The following is a 22,496-nucleotide window of genomic DNA, read 5'->3' as shown; positions in this document are numbered from 1 at the left end:
ATGCAAAGTTGGGCACCAGTTTGGAGTCCATAGCCAGATAACAAAAGCTGCAATCAATTTTTTTTAATTTTTTTTAAATATCCTGATTTATGACCAATCCAGTGCAAAAAATTGATGTGCTACATGATGAAGATAAATCCTACAGAAATCTATGGGAACAGTTTTAGAATCCGTTTCCCTCCTGAAAGTCTTCCAAAATGGAAAAACACCAGATGGCCTTAAACCTGCATTAAAATATACTTGCAATTCTCTTAGAAGAACAGTTGAAAGTGCTCATTGGTATAACCCTTTAGCATGACACGGCACCACAGATGCTGCAAATGAATCCCAAGCTTGTATCAAAGACCAATTGATAAATGATTCTGCACCTTGATTTATACACATTTTCTATACTATTGTATAGTAGTATGCATTAAAATGTTATATTAGAGTTCATGTAGTCCAGCACTTAGCACTAGGCTGCCGTCACACCTTCAGTATTTGGTCAGTATTTTACATCAGTATTTGTAAGTCAAAACCAGGAGTGGGTGATAAATGCAGAAGTGGTGCATATGTTTCTATTATACTTTTCCTCTGATTGTTCCACTCCTGGCTTTGGATTACAAATACTGATGTAAAATACTGACCAAATACTGATAGTGTGACGGCATCCTTACTCATAAAAAGAGTTGAAACCGTGGAAAACTGGATGGACTCTGATGTCACCTTCCAAGGCCATGTTCACACGTTCAGTATTTGGTCAGTATTTTACATCAGTATTTTTAGGGCAAAACCAGGAGTGGAACAATCAGAGGAAAAGTATAATACAGTGGGGCAAAAAAGTATTTAGTCAGTCAGCAATAGTGCAAGTTCCACCACTTAAAAAGATGAGAGGCGTCTGTAATTTACATCATAGGTAGACCTCAACTATGGGAGACAAACTGAGAAAAAAAAATCCAGAAAATCACATTGTCTGTTTTTTTTTATCATTTTATTTGCATATTATGGTGGAAAATAAGTATTTGGTCAGCAACAAACAATCAAGATTTCTGGCTCTCACAGACCTGTAACTTCTTCTTTAAGAGTCTCCTCTTTCCTCCACTCATTACCTGTAGTAATGGCACCTGTTTAAACTTGTTATCAGTATAAAAAGACACCTGTGCACACCCTCAAACAGTCTGACTCCAAACTCCACTATGGTGAAGACCAAAGAGCTGTCAAAGGACACCAGAAACAAAATTGTAGCCCTGCACCAGGCTGGGAAGACTGAATCTGCAATAGCCAACCAGCTTGGAGTGAAGAAATCAACAGTGGGAGCAATAATTAGAAAATGGAAGACATTCAAGACCACTGATAATCTCCCTCGATCTGGGGCTCCACGCAAAATCCCACCCCGTGGGGTCAGAATGATCACAAGAACGGTGAGCAAAAATCCCAGAACCACGCGGGGGGACCTAGTGAATGAACTGCAGAGAGCTGGGACCAATGTAACAAGGCCTACCATAAGTAACAAACTACGCCACCATGGACTCAGATCCTGCAGTGCCAGACGTGTCCCACTGCTTAAGCCAGTACATGTCCGGGCCCGTCTGAAGTTTGCTAGAGAGCATTTGGATGATCCAGAGGAGTTTTGGGAGAATGTCCTATGGTCTGATGAAACCAAACTGGAACTGTTTGGTAGAAACACAACTTGTCGTGTTTGGAGGAAAAAGAATACTGAGTTGCATCCATCAAACACCATACCTACTGTAAAGCATGGTGGTGGAAACATCATGCTTTGGGGCTGTTTCTCTGCAAAGGGGCCAGGACGACTGATCCGGGTACATGAAAGAATGAATGGGGCCATGTATCGTGAGATTTTGAGTGCAAACCTCCTTCCATCAGCAAGGGCATTGAAGATGAAACGTGGCTGGGTCTTTCAACATGACAATGATCCAAAGCACACCGCCAGGGCAACGAAGGAGTGGCTTCGTAAGAAGCATTTCAAGGTCCTGGAGTGGCCTAGCCAGTCTCCAGATCTCAACCCTATAGAAAACCTTTGGAGGGAGTTGAAAGTCCGTGTTGCCAAGCGAAAAGCCAAAAACATCACTGCTCTAGAGGAGATCTGCATGGAGGAATGGGCCAACATACCAACAACAGTGTGTGGCAACCTTGTGAAGACTTACAGAAAACGTTTGACCTCTGTCATTGCCAACAAAGGATATATTACAAAGTATTGAGATGAAATTTTGTTTCTGACCAAATACTTATTTTCCACCATAATATGCAAATAAAATGATAAAAAAAAACAGACAATGTAATTTTCTGGATTTTTTTTTCTCAGTTTGTCTCCCATAGTTAAGGTCTACCTATGATGTAAATTACAGACGCCTCTCATCTTTTTAAGTAGTGGAACTTGCACTATTGCTGACTGACTAAATACTTTTTTGCCCCACTGTAGAAACATATGCACCACTTCTGCATTTATCACCCACTCCTGGTTTTGGCTTACAAATGCTGTGATAAAAAAAAACTCACCAAATAATCAATGTGTGCACGTGGCCTTAGGTATACCAATGGTCGGTTATGAGTCTGATATCAATCCAAATGAAAATCTTTGGAGAGCTGAAATCTGCTATTGGGAAAAGGAAACTGGGAACTTTCAAGAGCTGGAGAGATTTGTAGTGAAAGAACTGAAGAAGCCACCAGCAGACAAGTGCAAGAAGCGCATCGATGGCTACGTAAAACATGTCAGCTGTCAACGCTGCCAAAGATTGTGCAACCGAGTGTTAGGTAACTCGGCCTTTAATCCTAGCCATGTCATACATTATGTGCCTTATCTCTTTTTAAAAAAAAATACTGCATGTAAATTGACATATTGGCCCAAAAAACACAATATCCCCTTGAGAAAGAAGACACATACATACATATTGAATACAATATTGATAGTAATCTAGGCTATTATTATGATGTTCGTTTTTGTATATTGCATATTTCTGTTTATATTTAATGTTATTTATATAATGGTAGTTTATTTTACATAATAGTTAATAAAACATTATATTTTATCAATGTAAGTGTGACACATTTTATAGGGATAATATGTTGATCTGCGCATGCTTCGTTCATATGGTTTCTTGTATACAGGCTTAGATGTACATTGACAGGTCGACTTTTTGTTATTTGAACATGTGATAAAATACACAGTCGGTACATATCCACTTATTTCTGAAGACATGGGCTTTTTATAATAAACAATCAAGGTTGCCACAAATGTTGACTTCAGCAGCACTAGGAAGTGATGCTACATGGTGACCATGTAAACAATCGGGTGATCACTTTAAAGTCACGCTTAGGCCTGCAAAAGGAAGCTGCTCTTTCTAAATAGACATTTTCGATTGTCTATAAAACAAAAAAACAGAGCCCAGGATATTTCTTAATAGCTGCAATGTGTTTCTACTGATTTTCCACTAATCAGAACAAACTCAAACAATCTCAGTCTCAGTGCTTCTGTATCCTTATCATTTATTAGTCTTTCTGGAAAAATGTAAATCCTGCATATAAAAGAATCAGCAGTAGCAGTCATTAAGGCACTATCTATGTTACATTGCATGAAAACATAATGGGGCTTATTCATCAATTGTAAATTGTAGCCAGCAATACTTCGACTCAAGAAAATCAACAAAGAGCTCACTGGAATTAAAGCCTGTATCCTGCAAGTGTGACAAATAAACAAAACAACCTAGACAGTCTTAAAATGTGCACAATTTAAAGACAGTGTAGTCTCAGTTTACACCTGCTATTCGTTGGCTTACTTTGTGCCCAAACTTCTTACAACAATTTTCCTGTATTTTTTGGTGCATCGAGTTGTACATTAGGCCATTCCCCTTTCACAGTAAGTCATGTCCATTTTTAGCAAGACAACGCCAACTACTCGGAGAAGTCATAACAAGTGTCTAAATCATAAAGAATTAAGCTTGATAAATATGCCTATAACCATCGGGGGCATCACACTGTGGGGGTCCACCCAGAGTAAAAGCCACTTTTAACTGTAGCGGTGTGTACATCATGCTGATACAGATGAACTCCATGGAAGAGCAAGGAGACCTGCTCTCCCGCTGTCCATTCTGTAGGTTGTACATCACTTTAGGTGTGCTGATGTAATCGCTCTGGGACTCTGACATCCCGCGCGTGTCTCAGCGCAATGAAATCACCGCGTTGGTTCCCCCTGCCTTGCCATTGTCTCTCAGCGCTAGTGTGTAAGGTCATGCTTTTTTTCATTTTGGAAAATTCTGTTTTGTAACAATTTTGACTACCCAAAAATCTAAGCAATGTGCCACCAGCCTTTTATTGATGACCTATCTTTAGAATAGGTTATCAATATCAGATTGGAGGGGATCCAACACCCTGTACCTCCAGTGATCAGCCATTAGCAGTGTCGACAGAGGCCAGATGTAAACAGTGCATGGAGTAGAGCACCACTGGGCCATCACATTTTGATATATTCTTGTGCACTTTTTTTACTTTTTGAGGTGCAGTTGGGCCCTGATGGCTTTTTAAGTTGTGGCCTCTGTTCACACGGGCCACATTACAGTTAGCACTGGGCAGCCCGCCACAGGGCGTTACTAATAGGCTATGATCCAGATGTTTTGCATACTGTGTGAACACTGCTGCAGATTATTTATTTGCACTGGTGTGCCAAGCGGCCAATCCCTGATTGTAGGCTGGCTGTCTCATTTGGTATTACTGCACCTGTGTAGTCGCCATCTTTACTTGGGCCTGCTGCACCATGTTAGTGCATTTGATTTGAGGCCTAGACAGGTAAGCTCCTTTGCCTGTTTGTCTCTGGTGTTTTTCCACATTAGTTACTGGCAGCTGCTGGGTAATGCAGATCAGCCGCTATAGGAATAGTACCTGGGAGCAGCCATCAGTGTTCTGGTGTTTATTGTCACTACAAACAGCTGAGTGCCAGATCCCCTCCGATCTGATATTGATGACCCAAGGATAGGTCATTAATATCAAAATGGTAAAAAGCCCCCTAAAAAATTATCTTAAAAAATATATATATATAATTCTGCTATTTTTTATGTTAATGTTTTTGTTATCCTAAATAGTGTTTTACATTTATTGTAACGGTTGTTATGTTTACATGGAAATATATGTATATTTTATATTTACAGATGGTGAGATCTCCTTCAATGGAAGTCTTGAAACTGGAGGCTGGACAGATATCTGTGTGAGATGGTTAAGTGAATCCTACATTGAGCAGGAGGTTAGACACGATGACCCTGGACGTCCCTTCCAACTCTAACATTCTATGATTCTATGGCTCTAACTTATTATTTATTTTTAAGTGCACTTGGCAATTATTTAGCAAATTATCCTAACTATGAAGAGAAATTATGACTAATTCCTGTGGAGGTAAAATGCAGAGACAGATATTAGGGCATAGCTGTCACACCGATTCATTCTGTCAGGTACCGCCACTTTGGTCCCTGGCTGGCACATCCACAAAACTAGGATTATTGTTAGTTTTATTGCCCAATCCGGAGATCCTTGTAACCAGCTAATCAGAAGAGTCAGTCCTGGTGCCCTTTTTAACTTCCCTAAGTTTGTTCCAAATACTGGGTGTAGAGCTGTATACCACCCTAGTGAGCTTTGGATTGATATTTTTTTATTCTGACGCAACATTTTTCCTGACTCTTCACAGCCCTTACTGGTTTTTCCCTTGGACTGCCTGACCATTCTCCTCTCTATTATTCTACATAACTTTCCAGGGTTTGACTCCACTACTCCTGTCTACTTTGGTAATGGCTCAATCTCCTATTCAGTGCTTCTCTGCAGACACTTCCTGTGGATCCGTGGGGTGAAGGCCAGATGCCTGGATCGGGATTACATAGTTAATACCAGGGAGCCACTTGGGTCTTGTTAAACAAAGTGACCAGTACAAAAGTCTGATGGTGGACGGCCAGTTTGAGCCAACAGATTGTTACAGCATATTCAGCTATGTCCAAACAGGAATTAACACATGGTGGATGATCATGTGAAAAGTTGTTCAACTGTTATAAACTATATTTTATGTAGCACGAAAGGAAAATATAACCTAGTTGTGATCATGCCTCTGGTTGTTTTAGCTTCTTATGCACTCAATTAAGATGCCACTGAATGCACGTCTCCTTTCTTGACCTCTTCAAGTTTCTTATTACGTTACAGTATTTCTTCCAGGAACTTGCCTTAAGGAAAATAGCAAGCCACTTCTCTAGTAACATTGTGGTCTGAATACACATGCTACATATTTAATTCACTGATAAGAAATACCATTATTTTTTATATAAATCTGGAAATAAAGAATAATAAAAGAAACAAGCAATATAACATCCTGACAAAAAATTAGTCAGTTTGGAACTACAAGAAAAATTCTTCTTTATCACAGTATTATTACATTGTGTATTTAATATAATCAGTGGTGTGCACAGATAGAAAAGTACCCCTGTGGAGGAACAGTTTATGAGCCCTTCGCAGTCTAGTAGTTCTGCCTAGGTGAGATGCTGCTTGCATTGTATTTGCTTGATTTGTAGGTGTAGTGGTTGCTCCAATGATGTGTCCGCTCCTGAATATTATACATTATAAAATCATAACTTATTTTTATATAATAGAATTGATGTATTCATCAGATTTAATGCTCAAAGAGCCCTCCACTTGCAGTAATTGCAGGTGTGATGATGTCCGATATTCTTTCCATATTTGGAGAAATTAAGGTAATTACGTGCATAGCATACTTACAAAGTAAGTGCAGGGCATTTACTTTGAAATTCAGCCCCAAAGCACTCGATAGAGTTAATGATAAAAATAGTGCAGCTATAGTAAATTTCAGGGAATCTGGAGAAAACCACTGAACCATCTAAAATAGACCTTCTTGTATCTCCAAGACTTCAGGATTTGCAGTAAATGTACACCGTGTGCAGAATTATTAGGCAAGTTGTATTTTGATCACATGATACGTTTTATACATGTTGTCCTACTCCAAGCTGTTCAGGCTTGAGAGCCAACTACCAATTAAGTAAATCATGTGATGTGCATCTCTGTAATGAGGAGGGGTGTTGTCTATTGACATCAAAACCCTATATAAAGGTGTGCTTAATTATTAGGCAACTTCCTTTCCTTTGGCAAATTGGGTCAGAAGAGAGATTTGACGGGCTCTGAAAAGTCCAAAATTGTGAGACGTCTTGCAGAGGGATGCAGTAGTCTTGAAATTGCCAAACTTTTGAAGCGTGATCACTGAACAATCAAGCATTTCATGGCAAACAGCCAACAGGGTCGCAAGATGCGTGTTGGGCAAAAAAGACGCAAAATACCTGCCCATGAATTGAGTAAAATCAAGCGTGAAGCTGCCAAGATGCCATTTGCCACCAGTTTTGCCATATTTCAGAGCTGCAACGTTACTGGAGTAACAAAAAGCACAAGGTGTGCATTCAGGGCCGGCTCCAGGTTTTTGAGGGCCCTGGGCGAAAGAGTCTCAGTGGGCCCCCCCCCCCTTTAAAATATATCACGATTCATGATGCCCAGATACAGCGGAGAAATATAGGTATAGTACAATGCCAGATTTCACTTCTTACATGAGTGATAGCTATTGTAAATTCTGCAGTGTATATATACAGGGGAGAGGTACTGTGCAGTGTATATATACAGGGGAGAGGTACTGTGCAGTGTATATATACAGGAGGAGCGGTACTGTGCAGTGTATATATACAGGGGAGAGGTACTGTACAGTGTATATATACAGGAGGAGTGGTACTGTGCAGTGTATATATACAGGAGGAGTGGTACTGTGCAGTGTATATATACAGGAGGAGAGGTACTGTGCAGTGTATATATACAGGAGGAGAGGTACTGTGCAGTGTATATATACAGGAGGAGCGGTACTGTGCAGTGTATATATACAGGAGGAGAGGTACTGTGCAGTGTATATATACAGGGGAGAGGTACTGTGCAGTGTATATATACAGGAGGAGCGGTACTGTGCAGTGTATATATACAGGGGAGAGGTACTGTACAGTGTATATATACAGGAGGAGTGGTACTGTGCAGTGTATATATACAGGAGGAGTGGTACTGTGCAGTGTATATATACAGGAGGAGAGGTACTGTGCAGTGTATATATACAGGAGGAGAGGTACTGTGCAGTGTATATATACAGGAGGAGCGGTACTGTGCAGTGTATATATACAGGAGGAGAGGTACTGTGCAGTGTATATATACAGGGGAGAGGTACTGTGCAGTGTATATATACAGGAGGAGTGGTACTGTGCAGTGTATATATACAGGAGGAGTGGTACTGTGCAGTGTATATATACAGGAGGAGCGGTACTGTGCAGTGTATATATACAGGGGAGAGGTACTGTACAGTGTATATATACAGGAGGAGTGGTACTGTGCAGTGTATATATACAGGAGGAGAGGTACTGTGCAGTGTATATATACAGGAGGAGAGGTACTGTGCAGTGTATATATACAGGAGGAGCGGTACTGTGCAGTGTATATATACAGGAGGAGAGGTACTGTGCAGTGTATATATACAGGGGAGAGGTACTGTGCAGTGTATATATACAGGAGGAGTGGTACTGTGCAGTGTATATATACAGGAGGAGTGGTACTGTGCAGTGTATATATACAGGAGGAGCGGTACTGTGCAGTGTATATATACAGGGGAGAGGTACTGTACAGTGTATATATACAGGAGGAGTGGTACTGTGCAGTGTATATATACAGGAGGAGAGGTACTGTGCAGTGTATATATACAGGAGGAGAGGTACTGTGCAGTGTATATATACAGGAGGAGAGGTACTGTGCAGTGTATATATACAGGGGAGAGGTACTGTGCAGTGTATATATACAGGAGGAGTGGTACTGTGCAGTGTATATATACAGGAGGAGAGGTACTGTGCAGTGTATATATACAGGGGAGAGGTACTGTGCAGTGTATATATACAGGAGGAGTGGTACTGTGCAGTGTATATATACAGGAGGAGAGGTACTGTGCAGTGTATATATACAGGAGGAGAGGTACTGTGCAGTGTATATATACAGGAGGAGCGGTACTGTGCAGTGTATATATACAGGAGGAGAGGTACTGTGCAGTGTATATATACAGGGGAGAGGTACTGTGCAGTGTATATATACAGGAGGAGTGGTACTGTGCAGTGTATATATACAGGAGGAGTGGTACTGTGCAGTGTATATATACAGGAGGAGCGGTACTGTGCAGTGTATATATACAGGGGAGAGGTACTGTACAGTGTATATATACAGGAGGAGTGGTACTGTGCAGTGTATATATACAGGAGGAGAGGTACTGTGCAGTGTATATATACAGGAGGAGAGGTACTGTGCAGTGTATATATACAGGAGGAGAGGTACTGTGCAGTGTATATATACAGGGGAGAGGTACTGTGCAGTGTATATATACAGGAGGAGTGGTACTGTGCAGTGTATATATACAGGAGGAGAGGTACTGTGCAGTGTATATATACAGGGGAGAGGTACTGTGCAGTGTATATATACAGGAGGAGAGGTACTGTGCAGTGTATATATACAGGGGAGAGGTACTGTGCAGTGTATATATACAGGAGGAGAGGTACTGTGCAGTGTATATATACAGGAGGAGTGGTACTGTGCAGTGTATATATACAGGAGGAGCGGTACTGTGCAGTGTATATATACAGGGGAGAGGTACTGTACAGTGTATATATACAGGAGGAGTGGTACTGTGCAGTGTATATATACAGGAGGAGAGGTACTGTGCAGTGTATATTTACAGGAGGAGAGGTACTGTGCAGTGTATATATACAGGAGGAGAGGTACTGTGCAGTGTATATATACAGGGGAGAGGTACTGTGCAGTGTATATATACAGGAGGAGTGGTACTGTGCAGTGTATATATACAGGAGGAGAGGTACTGTGCAGTGTATATATACAGGGGAGAGGTACTGTGCAGTGTATATATACAGGAGGAGAGGTACTGTGCAGTGTATATATACAGGGGAGAGGTACTGTGCAGTGTATATATACAGGAGGTGTGGTACTGTACAGTGTATATATACAGGGGAGAGGTACTGTACAGTGTATATATACAGGAGGAGAGGTACTGTGCAGTGTGTATATACAGGAGGAGAGGTACTGTACAGTGTATATATACAGGAGGAGCGGTACTGTGCAGTGTATATATACAGGAGGAGCGGTACTGTGCAGTGTATATATACAGGGGAGAGGTACTGTACAGTGTATATATACAGGAGGAGTGGTACTGTGCAGTGTATATATACAGGACAGGAGGAGTGGTACTGTGCAGTGTATATATACAGGACAGGAGGAGTGGTACTGTGCAGTGTATATATACAGGACAGGAGGAGTGGTACTGTGCAGTGTATATATACAGGACAGGAGGAGTGGTACTGTGCAGTGTATATATACAGGACAGGAGATATGGTAATGTGCAGTGTATATATACAGGACAGGAGGAGTGGTAATGTGCAGTGTATATATACAGGACAGGAGGAGAGGTACTGTACAGTGTATATATACAGGAGGAGCGGTACTGTGCAGTGTATATATACAGGAGGAGCGGTACTGTGCAGTGTATATATACAGGGGAGAGGTACTGTACAGTGTATATATACAGGAGGAGTGGTACTGTGCAGTGTATATATACAGGACAGGAGGAGTGGTACTGTGCAGTGTATATATACAGGACAGGAGGAGTGGTACTGTGCAGTGTATATATACAGGACAGGAGATATGGTAATGTGCAGTGTATATATACAGGACAGGAGGAGTGGTACTGTACAGTGTATATATACAGGAGGAGTGGTACTGTGCAGTGTATATATACAGGAGGAGTGGTGCTATGCAGTGTATATATATATAGGACAGGAGGAGTGGTACTGTACAGTGTATATATACAGGGGAGTGGTACTGTGCAGTGTATATATACAGGACAGGAGGAGCGGTACTGTGCAGTGTATATACTTCAACAGCCGCCCAGCCCAGGCCCCCAGCACCTGTCCTGTATATATATTATATACACTGTATCTATACAGGCTGTGCTGGGGGCCTGGGCTGGGCGGCTGCTGTAGTATATATATATCAGCTGCAGCCGCCCAGCCCATGGCCGCCCCAGGTCACCCAGTCCCAGACTGTCAGAACATACAGCGATATAGCATTGCACTCACTCAGGTGCTGGTAGGAGCTCGGTCTCCTCTCCTTGATAAGTTCAGCAGTGCACACAGTCAGGAGATACAGAGCAGGAGAACTCTCCGCCCACAATGTCACGCTGGCTGTGTCCTTAATTAACCCCTATGTGTGCCTGGCCCTGCACTGACAGTGAGAAGATGCTTGTGCCAGCGCAAATTGAAAGGGTAGAAAGGGTTAAAGCAGCCAGATGGCTCTATGACTGTGTGAGTGGGCCCCCCTGTCTCGTCAGGGCCCCGGCAATTGCCCGGCTAGGCCGGGTGTTGACGCCGGCCCTGTGTGCATTACTTAGGGACATGGCCAAGGTAAGGAAGGCTGAAAAACGACCACCTTTGAACAAGAAACATAAGATATAACGTCAAGACTGGGCCAAGAAATATCTTAAGACTGACTTTTCAAAGGTATTATGGACTGATGAAATGAGAGTGACTCTTGATGGGCCAGATGGATGGGCCAGAGGCTGGATCAGTAAAGGGCAGAGAGCTCCACTCCGACTCAGAAACCAGCAAGGTGGAGGTGGGGTACTGGTATGGGCTGGTATCATCAAAGATGAACTTGTGGGACCCTTTCGGGTTGAGGATGGAGTGAAGCTCAACTCCCAGACCTACTGCCAGTTTCTGGAAGACAACTTCTTCAAGCAGTGGTAGAGGAAAAAGTTGGTATCGTTCAAGAAAAAACATGATTTTCATGCAGGACTATGCTCCATCACATGCCTCCAACTACTCCACAGCGTGGCTGGCCAGTAAAGGTCTCAAAGAAGAAAAAATAATGACATGGCCCCCTTGTTCAGCTGATCTGAACCCCATAGAGAACATGTGGTCCCTCATAAAATGTGAGATCTAAAGGGAGGGAAAACAGTCCACCTCTCGAAACAGTGTCTGGGAGGCTGTGGTGGCTGCTACATGCAATGTTGATCGTAAACAGATCAAGCAACTGACAGAATCTATGGATGGAAGGCTGTTGAGTGTCATCATAAAGAAAGGTTTTGGGTTTTGTTTTTGCATGTCAGAAATGTTTATTTCTAAATTTTGTGCAGTTATATTGGTTTACCTGGTTAAAATAAACAAATGAGATGGGAATATATTTGGTTTTTATTAAGTTGCCTAATAATTCTGCACAGTAATAGATACAGTTGTGGCCAAAAGTATTGACACCCCTGCAATTCTGTCAGATAATACTCAGTTTCTTCCTGAAAATTATTGTAAACACAAATTCTTTGGTATTATTATCTTCATTTAATTTGTCTTAAATGAAAAAGCACAAAAGAAAACGAAGCAAAAAGCAAAACATTGATCATTTCACACAAAACTCCAAAAATGGGCCAGACAAAAGTATTGGCACCCTCAGCCTAATACTTGGTTGCACAACCTTTAGCCAAAATAACTGCGACCAACTGCTTCCGGTAACCATCAATGAGTTTCTTACAATGCTCTGCTGGAATTTTAGACCATTCTTCTTTGGCAAACTGCTCCAGGTCCCTGATATTTGAAGGGTGCCTTCTCCAAACTACCATTTTTGGATCTCTCCACAGGTGTTTTATGGGAGTCAGGTCTGGACTCATTGCTGGCCACCTTAGAAGTCTCCAGTGCTTTCTCTCAAACCATTTTCTAGTGCCTTTTGAAGTGTGTTTTGGGTCATTGTCCTGCTGGAAGACCCATGACCTCTGAGGGAGACCCAGCTTTCTCACACTGGGCCCTACATTATGCTGCAAAATTTGTTGGTAGTCTTCAGACTTCATAATGTCATGCACACGGTCAAGCAGTCCAGTGCCAGAGGCAGCAAAGCAACCCCAAAACATCAGGGAACCTCCACCATGTTTGACTGTAGGGACCGTGTTCTTTTCTTTGAATGCCTCTTTTTTTCTCCTGTAAACTATATGATGATGCCTTTGCCCAAAAACCTCTACTTTTGTGTGTCATCTGACCAGAGAACATTCTTCCAAAATGTTTTAGGCAACTCCAGCCTGGCTTTTTTATGTCTCGGGGTAAGAAGTGGGGTCTTCCTGGGTCTCCTACCATACAGGCCCTTTTCATTCAGATGCCAACGGATAGTACGTGTTGATACTGCTGTACCCTCGGACTGCAGGGCAGATTGAACTTGTTTGGATGTTAGTCGAGGTTCTTTATCCAACATCCGTACAATCTGTCTTAGAACTAAGACACTACATCCTATGCTAATTGTGTTTAGAAATATCTTGCATAACAATAACAAGAGCCAGGTATTAACTTAAGCACACCAACGTATATTCTTTTTAGGTTTTTGTTTATGTTGAACAACGGCAGTACTGAACGATTTGAAAATTATAAAAGCTTATCGCAAGACAGACATTTATGCATACTAATTATATGGGTTTCATCTATTAGACATCTTATTTTGCGGTATTCGGAACAAATAATAGTAGTAAGCTGAGACAGCGACACATTCGCGACCACCTCTCCTGTCACCACAGCCCAGGTCCTGCTGGAAAAGTAGGTCAAGGAAACCTTGCTCTGGAAATAGATGGATAGATAGATTTAGGTCCCAGAGGTAGGACCCATATCTGTTGAACATGTTGGCATATACTGGGAACATAACATATACAATGAAAGGTTTTGAACTCATTAGAATTTTCAATGTTTCTGCATGCATTTGACCTAAAACTACATCGGATTTTCACAAAAGTACTTTAAGTAGATAAAAAGAACTAAATCAAATGAGTAAAAAATATTAAAATTTGTATTTTTTTTAAATGAACAAAGAAGTGGTAAAAGTATGTGAATATTTAAGATTATATAATAAGGAGAAACAGGGAGCCAGAAGTACAAATGTACAAAAATAGTTTATTATTAAAAGATAAGGACATGAAGCAAGAACAAAAATGCTGGAGATATGATGACAACACATGGAGGGGAAATGGGGAACCCCTCTACCTGTCAGCCCCCCCAAAAAGCACTAAATATGATGACTGTAAATGGGCACAGATAAAAATTACAAAATAATAAGTGCCAATATAGTGCAGAGTACTGAAAAAATGGGAAGCATGAAGCACATAGTGTAACAAGGTTGCCGTGCGGTCATACAGGGAAACAGTCAAAGGGCCAGTGCCCTGTATAATTATACAAAGTCCCGCCACACAGCAATAACCAAAAGGGGTGCCATGCTTACCACAATAGAAGGAGGTAGACAGGCGAGGGTCCCACCGGTGGAGGTGCCCCAACGCACGTTTCGCAGCGCTCAGACGCTGCTTTCTCAAGGGGAAGTGGTGTATGGGGAATGCAGGACCTGCTTTTACCCTCCCTGACCCTAATCACATGGTCAGCAGCCTCCAATCATATCGGCGCTGTCGGCGCATGCGCACTGCGGCGGAGCGGTGCCGCACAAGGACCTGGCGTCAAGCCAGATGCGCGGTCCGGGAGAGAATTCCCCAGGACCGCGCAGCAAGCCCATGAGACGCCCGTCCCGGTACGGCGGCCACCCGCACACAGCGCGACGCGCACGGCCGCATATGGGCCCACACAGTGGTAAAAGATAAGGAGACCCTAGTGCGGTTTGTAAAAAACGCACAGTATATATACAATAAAGCATACAAAACGCGGCAATGTGAACATAGATGGAAATAGAAAAAGGACATATATATACATAATTTATACAAAAATTAGTATGAGTAAACACCACAAAGAAGATCCATCTTCATAGCAATCGTGTCACTAATGTCCGAGGAATCATCCAGATATTCACTGAGATGGTGAAAACAGTAATCACGCCGGAATCCAATGACATGCAACGGGGAGGGGGGAACCGCAAGGCCAGAAGAAAAATACTGTGAGTAAGGGAAGAAAAACAATAAAGAAAATTAAAAACATAAAAAAACACCAACGTTAAAAACACCGGAAAAAATGGAGAAGACCACTGAGTGTGAGCGAGCACAGCAAGGACCACGAATCAGAGGTAGGGAGCGAAACTAAGGGACTCGTTAAGGCCCCTAGGGGTCATGGTATCAAGCAAGGCGATCCATTTAGATCATTTAGCTTCTTTGGCACAAGTGGCCCCCGTGCTGGCTGTACCCCCTGTGGGCACTGTCTTGCCTGCGCCAATGTCCTGCGCTGCTCTGACTTTTCTACCAGCGATGGTACAAAAACCTTTCAGATCAAAGAACGTATATCTTGTGGCACTACGAACGTTATATATTATGCCACCTGCCCGTGCCCCAAGATATACGTTGGTCTTACCACCCGTGAACTGAGAGTCCGGGTTAGGGAGCATGTGCGGGACATTGGCGCGGCCAGGACGGTATCCCCGGGGGTAGAGATTAAAACAATCCCCCGCCATTTTAGGGCATACCATCATTGTGATGGTGGACTGCTCAAGGTGAGGGGTATTGATGTGCTCCATCTGGGGATCAGAGGTGGGGATAACAAGAAACGACTAGCACAGATCGAAACTAAATGGATCGCCTTGCTTGATACCATGACCCCTAGGGGCCTTAACGAGTCCCTTAGTTTCGCTCCCTACCTCTGATTCGTGGTCCTTGCTGTGCTCGCTCACACTCAGTGGTCTTCTCCATTTTTTCCGGTGTTTTTAACGTTGGTGTTTTTTTATGTTTTTAATTTTCTTTATTGTTTTTCTTCCCTTACTCACAGTATTTTTCTTCTGGCCTTGCGGTTCCCCCCTCCCCGTTGCATGTCATTGGATTCCGGCGTGATTACTGTTTTCACCATCTCAGTGAATATCTGGATGATTCCTCGGACATTAGTGACACGATTGCTATGAAGATGGATCTTCTTTGTGGTGTTTACTCATACTAATTTTTGTATAAATTATGTATATATATGTCCTTTTTCTATTTCCATCTATGTTCACATTGCCGCGTTTTGTATGCTTTATTGTATATATACTGTGCGTTTTTTACAAACCGCACTAGGGTCTCCTTATCTTTTACCACTGTGTGGGCCCATATGCGGCCGTGCGCGTCGCGCTGTGTGCGGGTGGCCGCCGTACCGGGACGGGCGTCTCATGGGCTTGCTGCGCGGTCCTGGGGAATTCTCTCCCGGACCGCGCATCTGGCTTGACGCCAGGTCCTTGTGCGGCACCGCTCCGCCGCAGTGCGCATGCGCCGACAGCGCCGATATGATTGGAGGCTGCTGACCATGTGATTAGGGTCAGGGAGGGTAAAAGCAGGTCCTGCATTCCCCATACACCACTTCCCCTTGAGAAAGCAGCGTCTGAGCGCTGCGAAACGTGCGTTGGGGCACCTCCACCGGTGGGACCCTCGCCTGTCTACCTCCTTCTATTGTGGTAAGCATGGCACCCCTTTTGGTTATTGCTGTGTGGCGGGACTTTGTATAATTATACAGGGCACTGGCCCTTTGACTGTTTCCCTGTATGACCGCACGGCAACCTTGTTACACTATGTGCTTCATGCTTCCCATTTTTTCAGTACTCTGCACTATATTGGCACTTATTATTTTGTAATTTTTATCTGTGCCCATTTACAGTCATCATATTTAGTGCTTTTTGGGGGGGCTGACAGGTAGAGGGGTTCCCCATTTCCCCTCCATGTGTTGTCATCATATCTCCAGCATTTTTGTTCTTGCTTCATGTCCTTATCTTTTAATAATAAACTATTTTTGTACATTTGTACTTCTGGCTCCCTGTTTCTCCTTATTATATAATGTTATTGGAGCAATGATTTAAGCGCCCGGGTTATTATTAATTATCACACTTGTGTTTCTTTTTTCCCGGGTTTGGCTCATTATGGTTTCTGTTTTTTGGATAATATTTAAGATTAGCAGACAATTTGAATGTGAAATTACAGTGTGGTGTTTTCAATTTTTTAAATGACAATCAGGTATCAGGGAGCAATCTGTTTTATTTAAAGAACAGGGACCTGCCAAAGTCTAATCTTCCATACATATGTTTGTGGAAGAGTATCAGGAAACAAACAAGGGAGATTACTGAAGACGTCAGAAAAAGAGTATCAGGCTGGAAAAGGTTACAAAACCACTGCTAAAGAGTTTTTAATGTATCGATACAGTCATACAGATTGTGTCCAATTGGGGGAATCTCAAGATCATTATTATACTCACTAAAAGTGGTCGACCAACAAAGATCTCTCCTAGAACACTGCGTTGAAATGGATGTGGTTTGCGGAACCATTGTGCCACTGACCGCGGAGAGCCTGGGGGGGGGGGCGTAACTAAGCGAACACCAGACTGTTCACTAAAGCCTCTGATGATGAGGTTAGACTTGGCTCCCGATGAGCACCTGGCGCCACTCCAGGACAGACCAACGGTCGCGCCGCAGCAGGACCCAGGACAAACTGGATGGAGAAGCAGGCAGAGCTTGTATCAGTATGCAGCAGACCAAGTTCGTATCCGAGTGCAGCAGAGTTTGTGTCAGAGTGCAGAAAACAGGGTCTGCATCAGAATGCAGCAGACAGGAATTGCACTAGAGTGCAGCAGGCAGGATTTGCATTAGAGTGCAGTAGGCAGGATTTGCATCAGAGTGCAGCAGGCAGGATTTGCACCAGAGTGCAGTAAACAGGATTTGCACTGGTATGCGACCTTACACAACATAAACTGTAAACAGGAAGGTTGCTCAGGCACCTCCCTAGTGGGAAGGAAGCAATATATACAGTACATAATGTCCCACAGCCATTGGTTGGGGTGACAATAGTAAGTGCACGCACTTACCCTTTAAGAGGGCAGGAGAGCATGCGTGCATGCCCTAAGGACATGGCTAGAGGACCGGCTGGAAGCATGCAGAGCATGGGGAAGGGAAGAACTGTCTGCAGCACGGGTGAGTGAAGTGACATGCCGGAGACCCTGCCTGTCAAAGCAGGGATCCAGGGTGGTGCTAGCAGTATCGGAGTGTGAATATTCTCCTAAGGCTCCCAGGAACTTTCTTCGGGACCAAATCCTTTCCAGTCAACCAGGAAGAAGATCTTGCCCCTCACCCTCTTCACGGCCAAGATGTTCTCCACCTCAAAAACTTCATCTGAGACAGTTGGTACAAGTTTGGTACTGAGATCCTTGAAGAAGGGGCTCAGGATGATCGGCTTCAGCAGAAATACATGGAAAGAATTCGGAATCCATAATAAAGAAAGCAACTTCAGTTTTTAGGAGACCTCATTGATCCGCTTCAGCAACTCTAAAGTCCTGATAAAACAAGGACCAAACTTGTAACAGGGAACCTTCAGTGGGACGTACCAGGACGAGAGCCACACCTTGTCACCAGGGCGTAAGCACGGAGGATTCAGATGCCTTTAATCTGCATGTCTCTTCATATGGGTGGAGGAGGCTTCTAAAGTGGCTTCCACAACTTTACAAAATCCTTGGAAAGGACATCTGCCACAGGGACATCAGAAGGAACCGTCACCAGGAGGGGAACCTTGAGTTGCCGACTGAATACAATGTAGAATGGAGACTCTCCCGAGACTTCACCAATGTGATTATTGTACGAGAACTCAGCCCAGGGAAGTAATTTCACCCAATCATTATGGTGGGCGTTGACTAAGTGTTGCAGGTTGTTGCCCAGGACCTAGTTGAGAAGCTCCACTTGTCCACTGGACTGAGGGTGATAAGCAGAGGAGAAATCCAAGACGATATCCAGATGTTTACAGAGCGCTCGCCAGAAACTGGAAGTGAACTGCGAACTTCGATTGGATATGAAGTGATGAGGAAATCCATGCATACAGAAAATATGCTTGATCAAGCTGTCAGCCAATTCTGGAGTGCATGGAAGAGCAGAAAACGGGGTAAAATGCGCCATTTTGGAGAAGCGATCCATGACTACCCAGATGACGGTGCAATCCTTGGAAACTGGCAAATCTGTTATGAAGTCCATTGCTGTGTGCTGCCATGGACCAGATGGTATGGGTAATGACAGGAGAGAACCGTAGGAAGTCATCTAGGAACTTTATTGCGGGCATAAATCGGACCGGAAGCCACATAGATCTCCCTGCTCATGTATGGCCACCAGTAGTGGCGAGAGATCAATTGTAATTTCTTCCATTGTCCCGCGTGACCAGCCACTTTGGACGAGTGGTCCAAAGACAAAACTCGCTCCTTCTCAGATTCAACCACAAGGGTCTTTCCTGGGGGAATTTGTGACAGGCTGACTGGGGCGACAGTAGCAGGTGTGAAAAACTTGTTGCATCATTCCCAAGAAGACTCATGGCTGTACTAGCTCAAAAGGGTTCTTCTACTCAATACTGAGCAAAGGGTCTGAATACTTATGACCATGTGATATTTCAGTTTTTCTTTTTTAATAAATTTGCAAAAATTACTACATTTCAGTTTGTTTTTTTTCAGTCAATATAGGGTGCAGAGTGTACATTAATGAGAAAAAAATTAACTTTTTTGAATTTACCAAATGGCTGCAATAAAACAAAGAGTGAAAAATTAAATGTAAAGGGGTCTGAATACTTTCTGTTCCCACTGTACAAAATAAGCAAAATTGTTTCTGTAAATAATAACAGAAAGATTGACATGTCCTAGTATAAAGCAAAATTATACAGCTGTATAAACTGAGGAAAAAGTAATATTGACGTTTTGGGGAAATATACATTAATCTGGGTCTTAAAGGGTCAATTTTCCACAAGATAACTAGTTAACGTTGCAAAGTGCTTGGAAGAAAAGCAACTTTGCAATTTACTTGTCATTAAAATCTTCTCCATTCTCAAGAACACAGGGATTTTTAATTTGATTGCTTACTGGCTGTCAGTGGTCGGTCTCCTAGGCAATGAGCGAAGTGCAGTGCTCAAAAGCTCTTTCCTGTAAAGCTTTTAATCACTGCACCGAGGCTGGCAGGATTGCTGAATCCACCCAGCTTAAATGCCTCTGTACTCCTCGAGTGCTGCAGAGGAAAAGCAGTCTCTGCTGGCAGTGTTGGAAAGCATACAGTTCTGGTCAGCAGCCAGACAATAGTTCTGGTCCGAAGGTCCAAACTGACAATAAATCAGGAGCACACTGCCCCCCAGCAAGCAGGAAGTCAGGAGGCTGGGGAGCAGTGCACTCCTGATGAATGATTTTGCAAAAGACCCTCTAAATAAGTGCAGGTACTTAAAATGAAACATTGGACAATCCAAAGTTTTAAATTATACATAATTATCCAGGTTCTGGCAAATATCTACATATGATTTCATTGTTCACATTATGCAACAGCCCTGAACCTGAAGGAACACAAGTTGTCTGGCTAATGTAAGAGTTAATACACTGTAGCTGCAATAGCTAAAGTATCTTGAGGTTTAGGAATGTCAGCTCCCGAACACATCCCTCGCTGTCTTTCTTTTCCCTCCCTCTGTTCATTCTCCTCCACTCATACTCTCTTCTCCCTAGGTCTCCATTCCAGGCTGTGACGTCGGTCTGAGTAAAAGCATAAAGAGGAGATCATTAGGAATCAGGGAGTTGGGCTGTTCCAGCTGCAGCTTGGAGGAGGCTATAATCTTTGGACTCTGGATCTGAGACTTTTTTCTTTCATTGTTTTTTTTTTTACAACAGTAAATCTTCTAACAGGAACAGAAAAATGCCACAAAATTTGGTCCTACCTGGACCTGCTCCTTGGGGATTTAGATTGACTGGGGGCGTAGATTTTAATCAGCCTCTGGTTATCTCTAGGGTAAGTAAAGTTCCAAAATATATATTATTTATTTTCTATTGTCAGCTTTTGTGATCAGAGAACTGGGATGTAGAACTGCAGTAAATGAAGGGGTTGCAGTCACATCTGGGTCCTGGTGGCTTACGATGTCTATCCTAAAATAGCATGTGACACTTGAGAGGCCCCGTTATAAATTTTACATCAGTGTAAAAGTTACCCTTTAGTCTGTAAGGGCAAAATGAAGTCTTAGGTGAAAAAAAGGTAAAACAAGAAAATGGGAATGATCTACAACAAATGGTGACCAGATCTGGCACACAGGACTACTAAACTTAGTTTGTGCTTCTTACAGTTGTTGGCAAAAAGTAGCTATGTCTTGTTTATTATATTAATAATATACTGCTAATTATATAGGAATTACACAGAGAATAGTATGCAATAATCTAACGTAAAGGGTTATACCCAAAATGTTAAGTAAACCCCTATTTTGCAGGGATACCCATAATCCTGACAACAGAGACTCTTGATCTGGCTACGCAGAGCACCGTCTCAAATGGCGCAGGGGTGCAGATGCTCAACTTCTGCTTCATTGTATATGGAACTGCCAGAAATAGTGTAAAGCTGTTCTTAGCGTTCTCCGGCAGACTCATTGACAATGAATATAGTGGATTTCGAGCTTGCGCACCTCCTCTCTATTCAGGATGGGGCTTCCCAGGTTCCAGAGCCACAGTCTCAAGTTCACCGGGGGTCCAAACAGTCTTATCGACACTCATTAGTAAATTATTCCTATTCTATGGACAATGGATAACTTACAATCTTGGAAAGAACCCAACCGTTTAATGCATTCAATAAAAATGTAAAGTAACCACACAAAACTACCAAACCAAAAATCGAGCTAATAAGGGCACAGTTTGCATGTAGAAAACAAAAGTATATTAAGCCATTTTTCGATTAGTGAGGGTCCAAATTCTATGGTCCCATCAAGATAACGACAGTGGGGAGAAGTTGTATGTAGCACTTGCACAGCTCGTGCATGGACACTACTTTAAAAGAGTTGCCTGTCACATGACAAGCATTAACTTGTTGATTAAAAGCGGTCTTATCACTGGGACCCACACTGATTGGCAGAAGTGGGAACTTTAATCACTTAACATTTAATAATTACCTATAAAATAATTTTTATAATAAAAAATACAAACACCACAGACGACCTTGGACTAGTGCCAGTTGTTTGACAAGAAAAAAGATAAAAGATACAGGGTGCACTGTATCCCTAATGGCTGGACTACCTATCCCCTGCCTTGCTGCGGAGGTTGGCACCCTATATCCTGCGCAATGGCACCCCCGCTCAACGACGACTCTCCCTAAATCGCCATAATGGGCCCTTACGTGCAGGAAAGAAAAGCAGGACACTCAAACAGACCAATCATACTAGATAAATAATCTTAAACAATGGTTGATAGCATGTGCCCAAGTATATTGCACATGCCCCAGTGCACCAGTGTGTGCTACAGATATATTTGCAAACTTTTAGATATTGCACCTCTTCCCAAGATGGAGAGAACTGGGGACACCTGTATTCTGTGCCTATTTATCCCTACCTATCTGTGGGGGTTGGCACCCTATAATTCTGCGCAAATGGCGCCCCCACTAAACGTTGTCTCTCCCTGATTGCACCCTGCACTACTTGCACAGGGAAAATAACTTCCAATAACAAT

At 42.8% G+C, this 22,496-nt stretch overlaps 1 protein-coding gene across 3 annotated transcripts in view; it reads left to right on the top strand.

Annotated features, from left to right (window-relative positions):
- The first annotated feature begins 20,529 nt into the window (after positions 1-20,529).
- Positions 20,530-22,496, top strand: part of PDLIM3 (PDZ and LIM domain 3) — a 69,190-nt gene continuing 67,223 nt past the window's right edge. The window contains exon 1 of one of the 3 annotated variants that reach the window (XM_077279621.1): positions 20,530-20,802. In XM_077279621.1, coding sequence (XP_077135736.1) covers positions 20,710-20,802 — 93 coding nt within the window. In that variant the 5' untranslated portion in view covers positions 20,530-20,709. The remainder of the gene's footprint in view (positions 20,803-22,496) is intronic. The other 2 variants (XM_077279622.1, XM_077279623.1) reach the window with 2 other exon arrangements.

The sequence above is a fragment of the Ranitomeya variabilis genome, chromosome 1 (assembly GCF_051348905.1).
Source record: "Ranitomeya variabilis isolate aRanVar5 chromosome 1, aRanVar5.hap1, whole genome shotgun sequence".
Lineage (NCBI taxonomy): Eukaryota > Metazoa > Chordata > Amphibia > Anura > Dendrobatidae > Ranitomeya > Ranitomeya variabilis.
The sequence above is the reverse complement of the archived record's forward strand: the minus strand, read 5'-3'. Positions and strand labels throughout refer to the sequence as shown.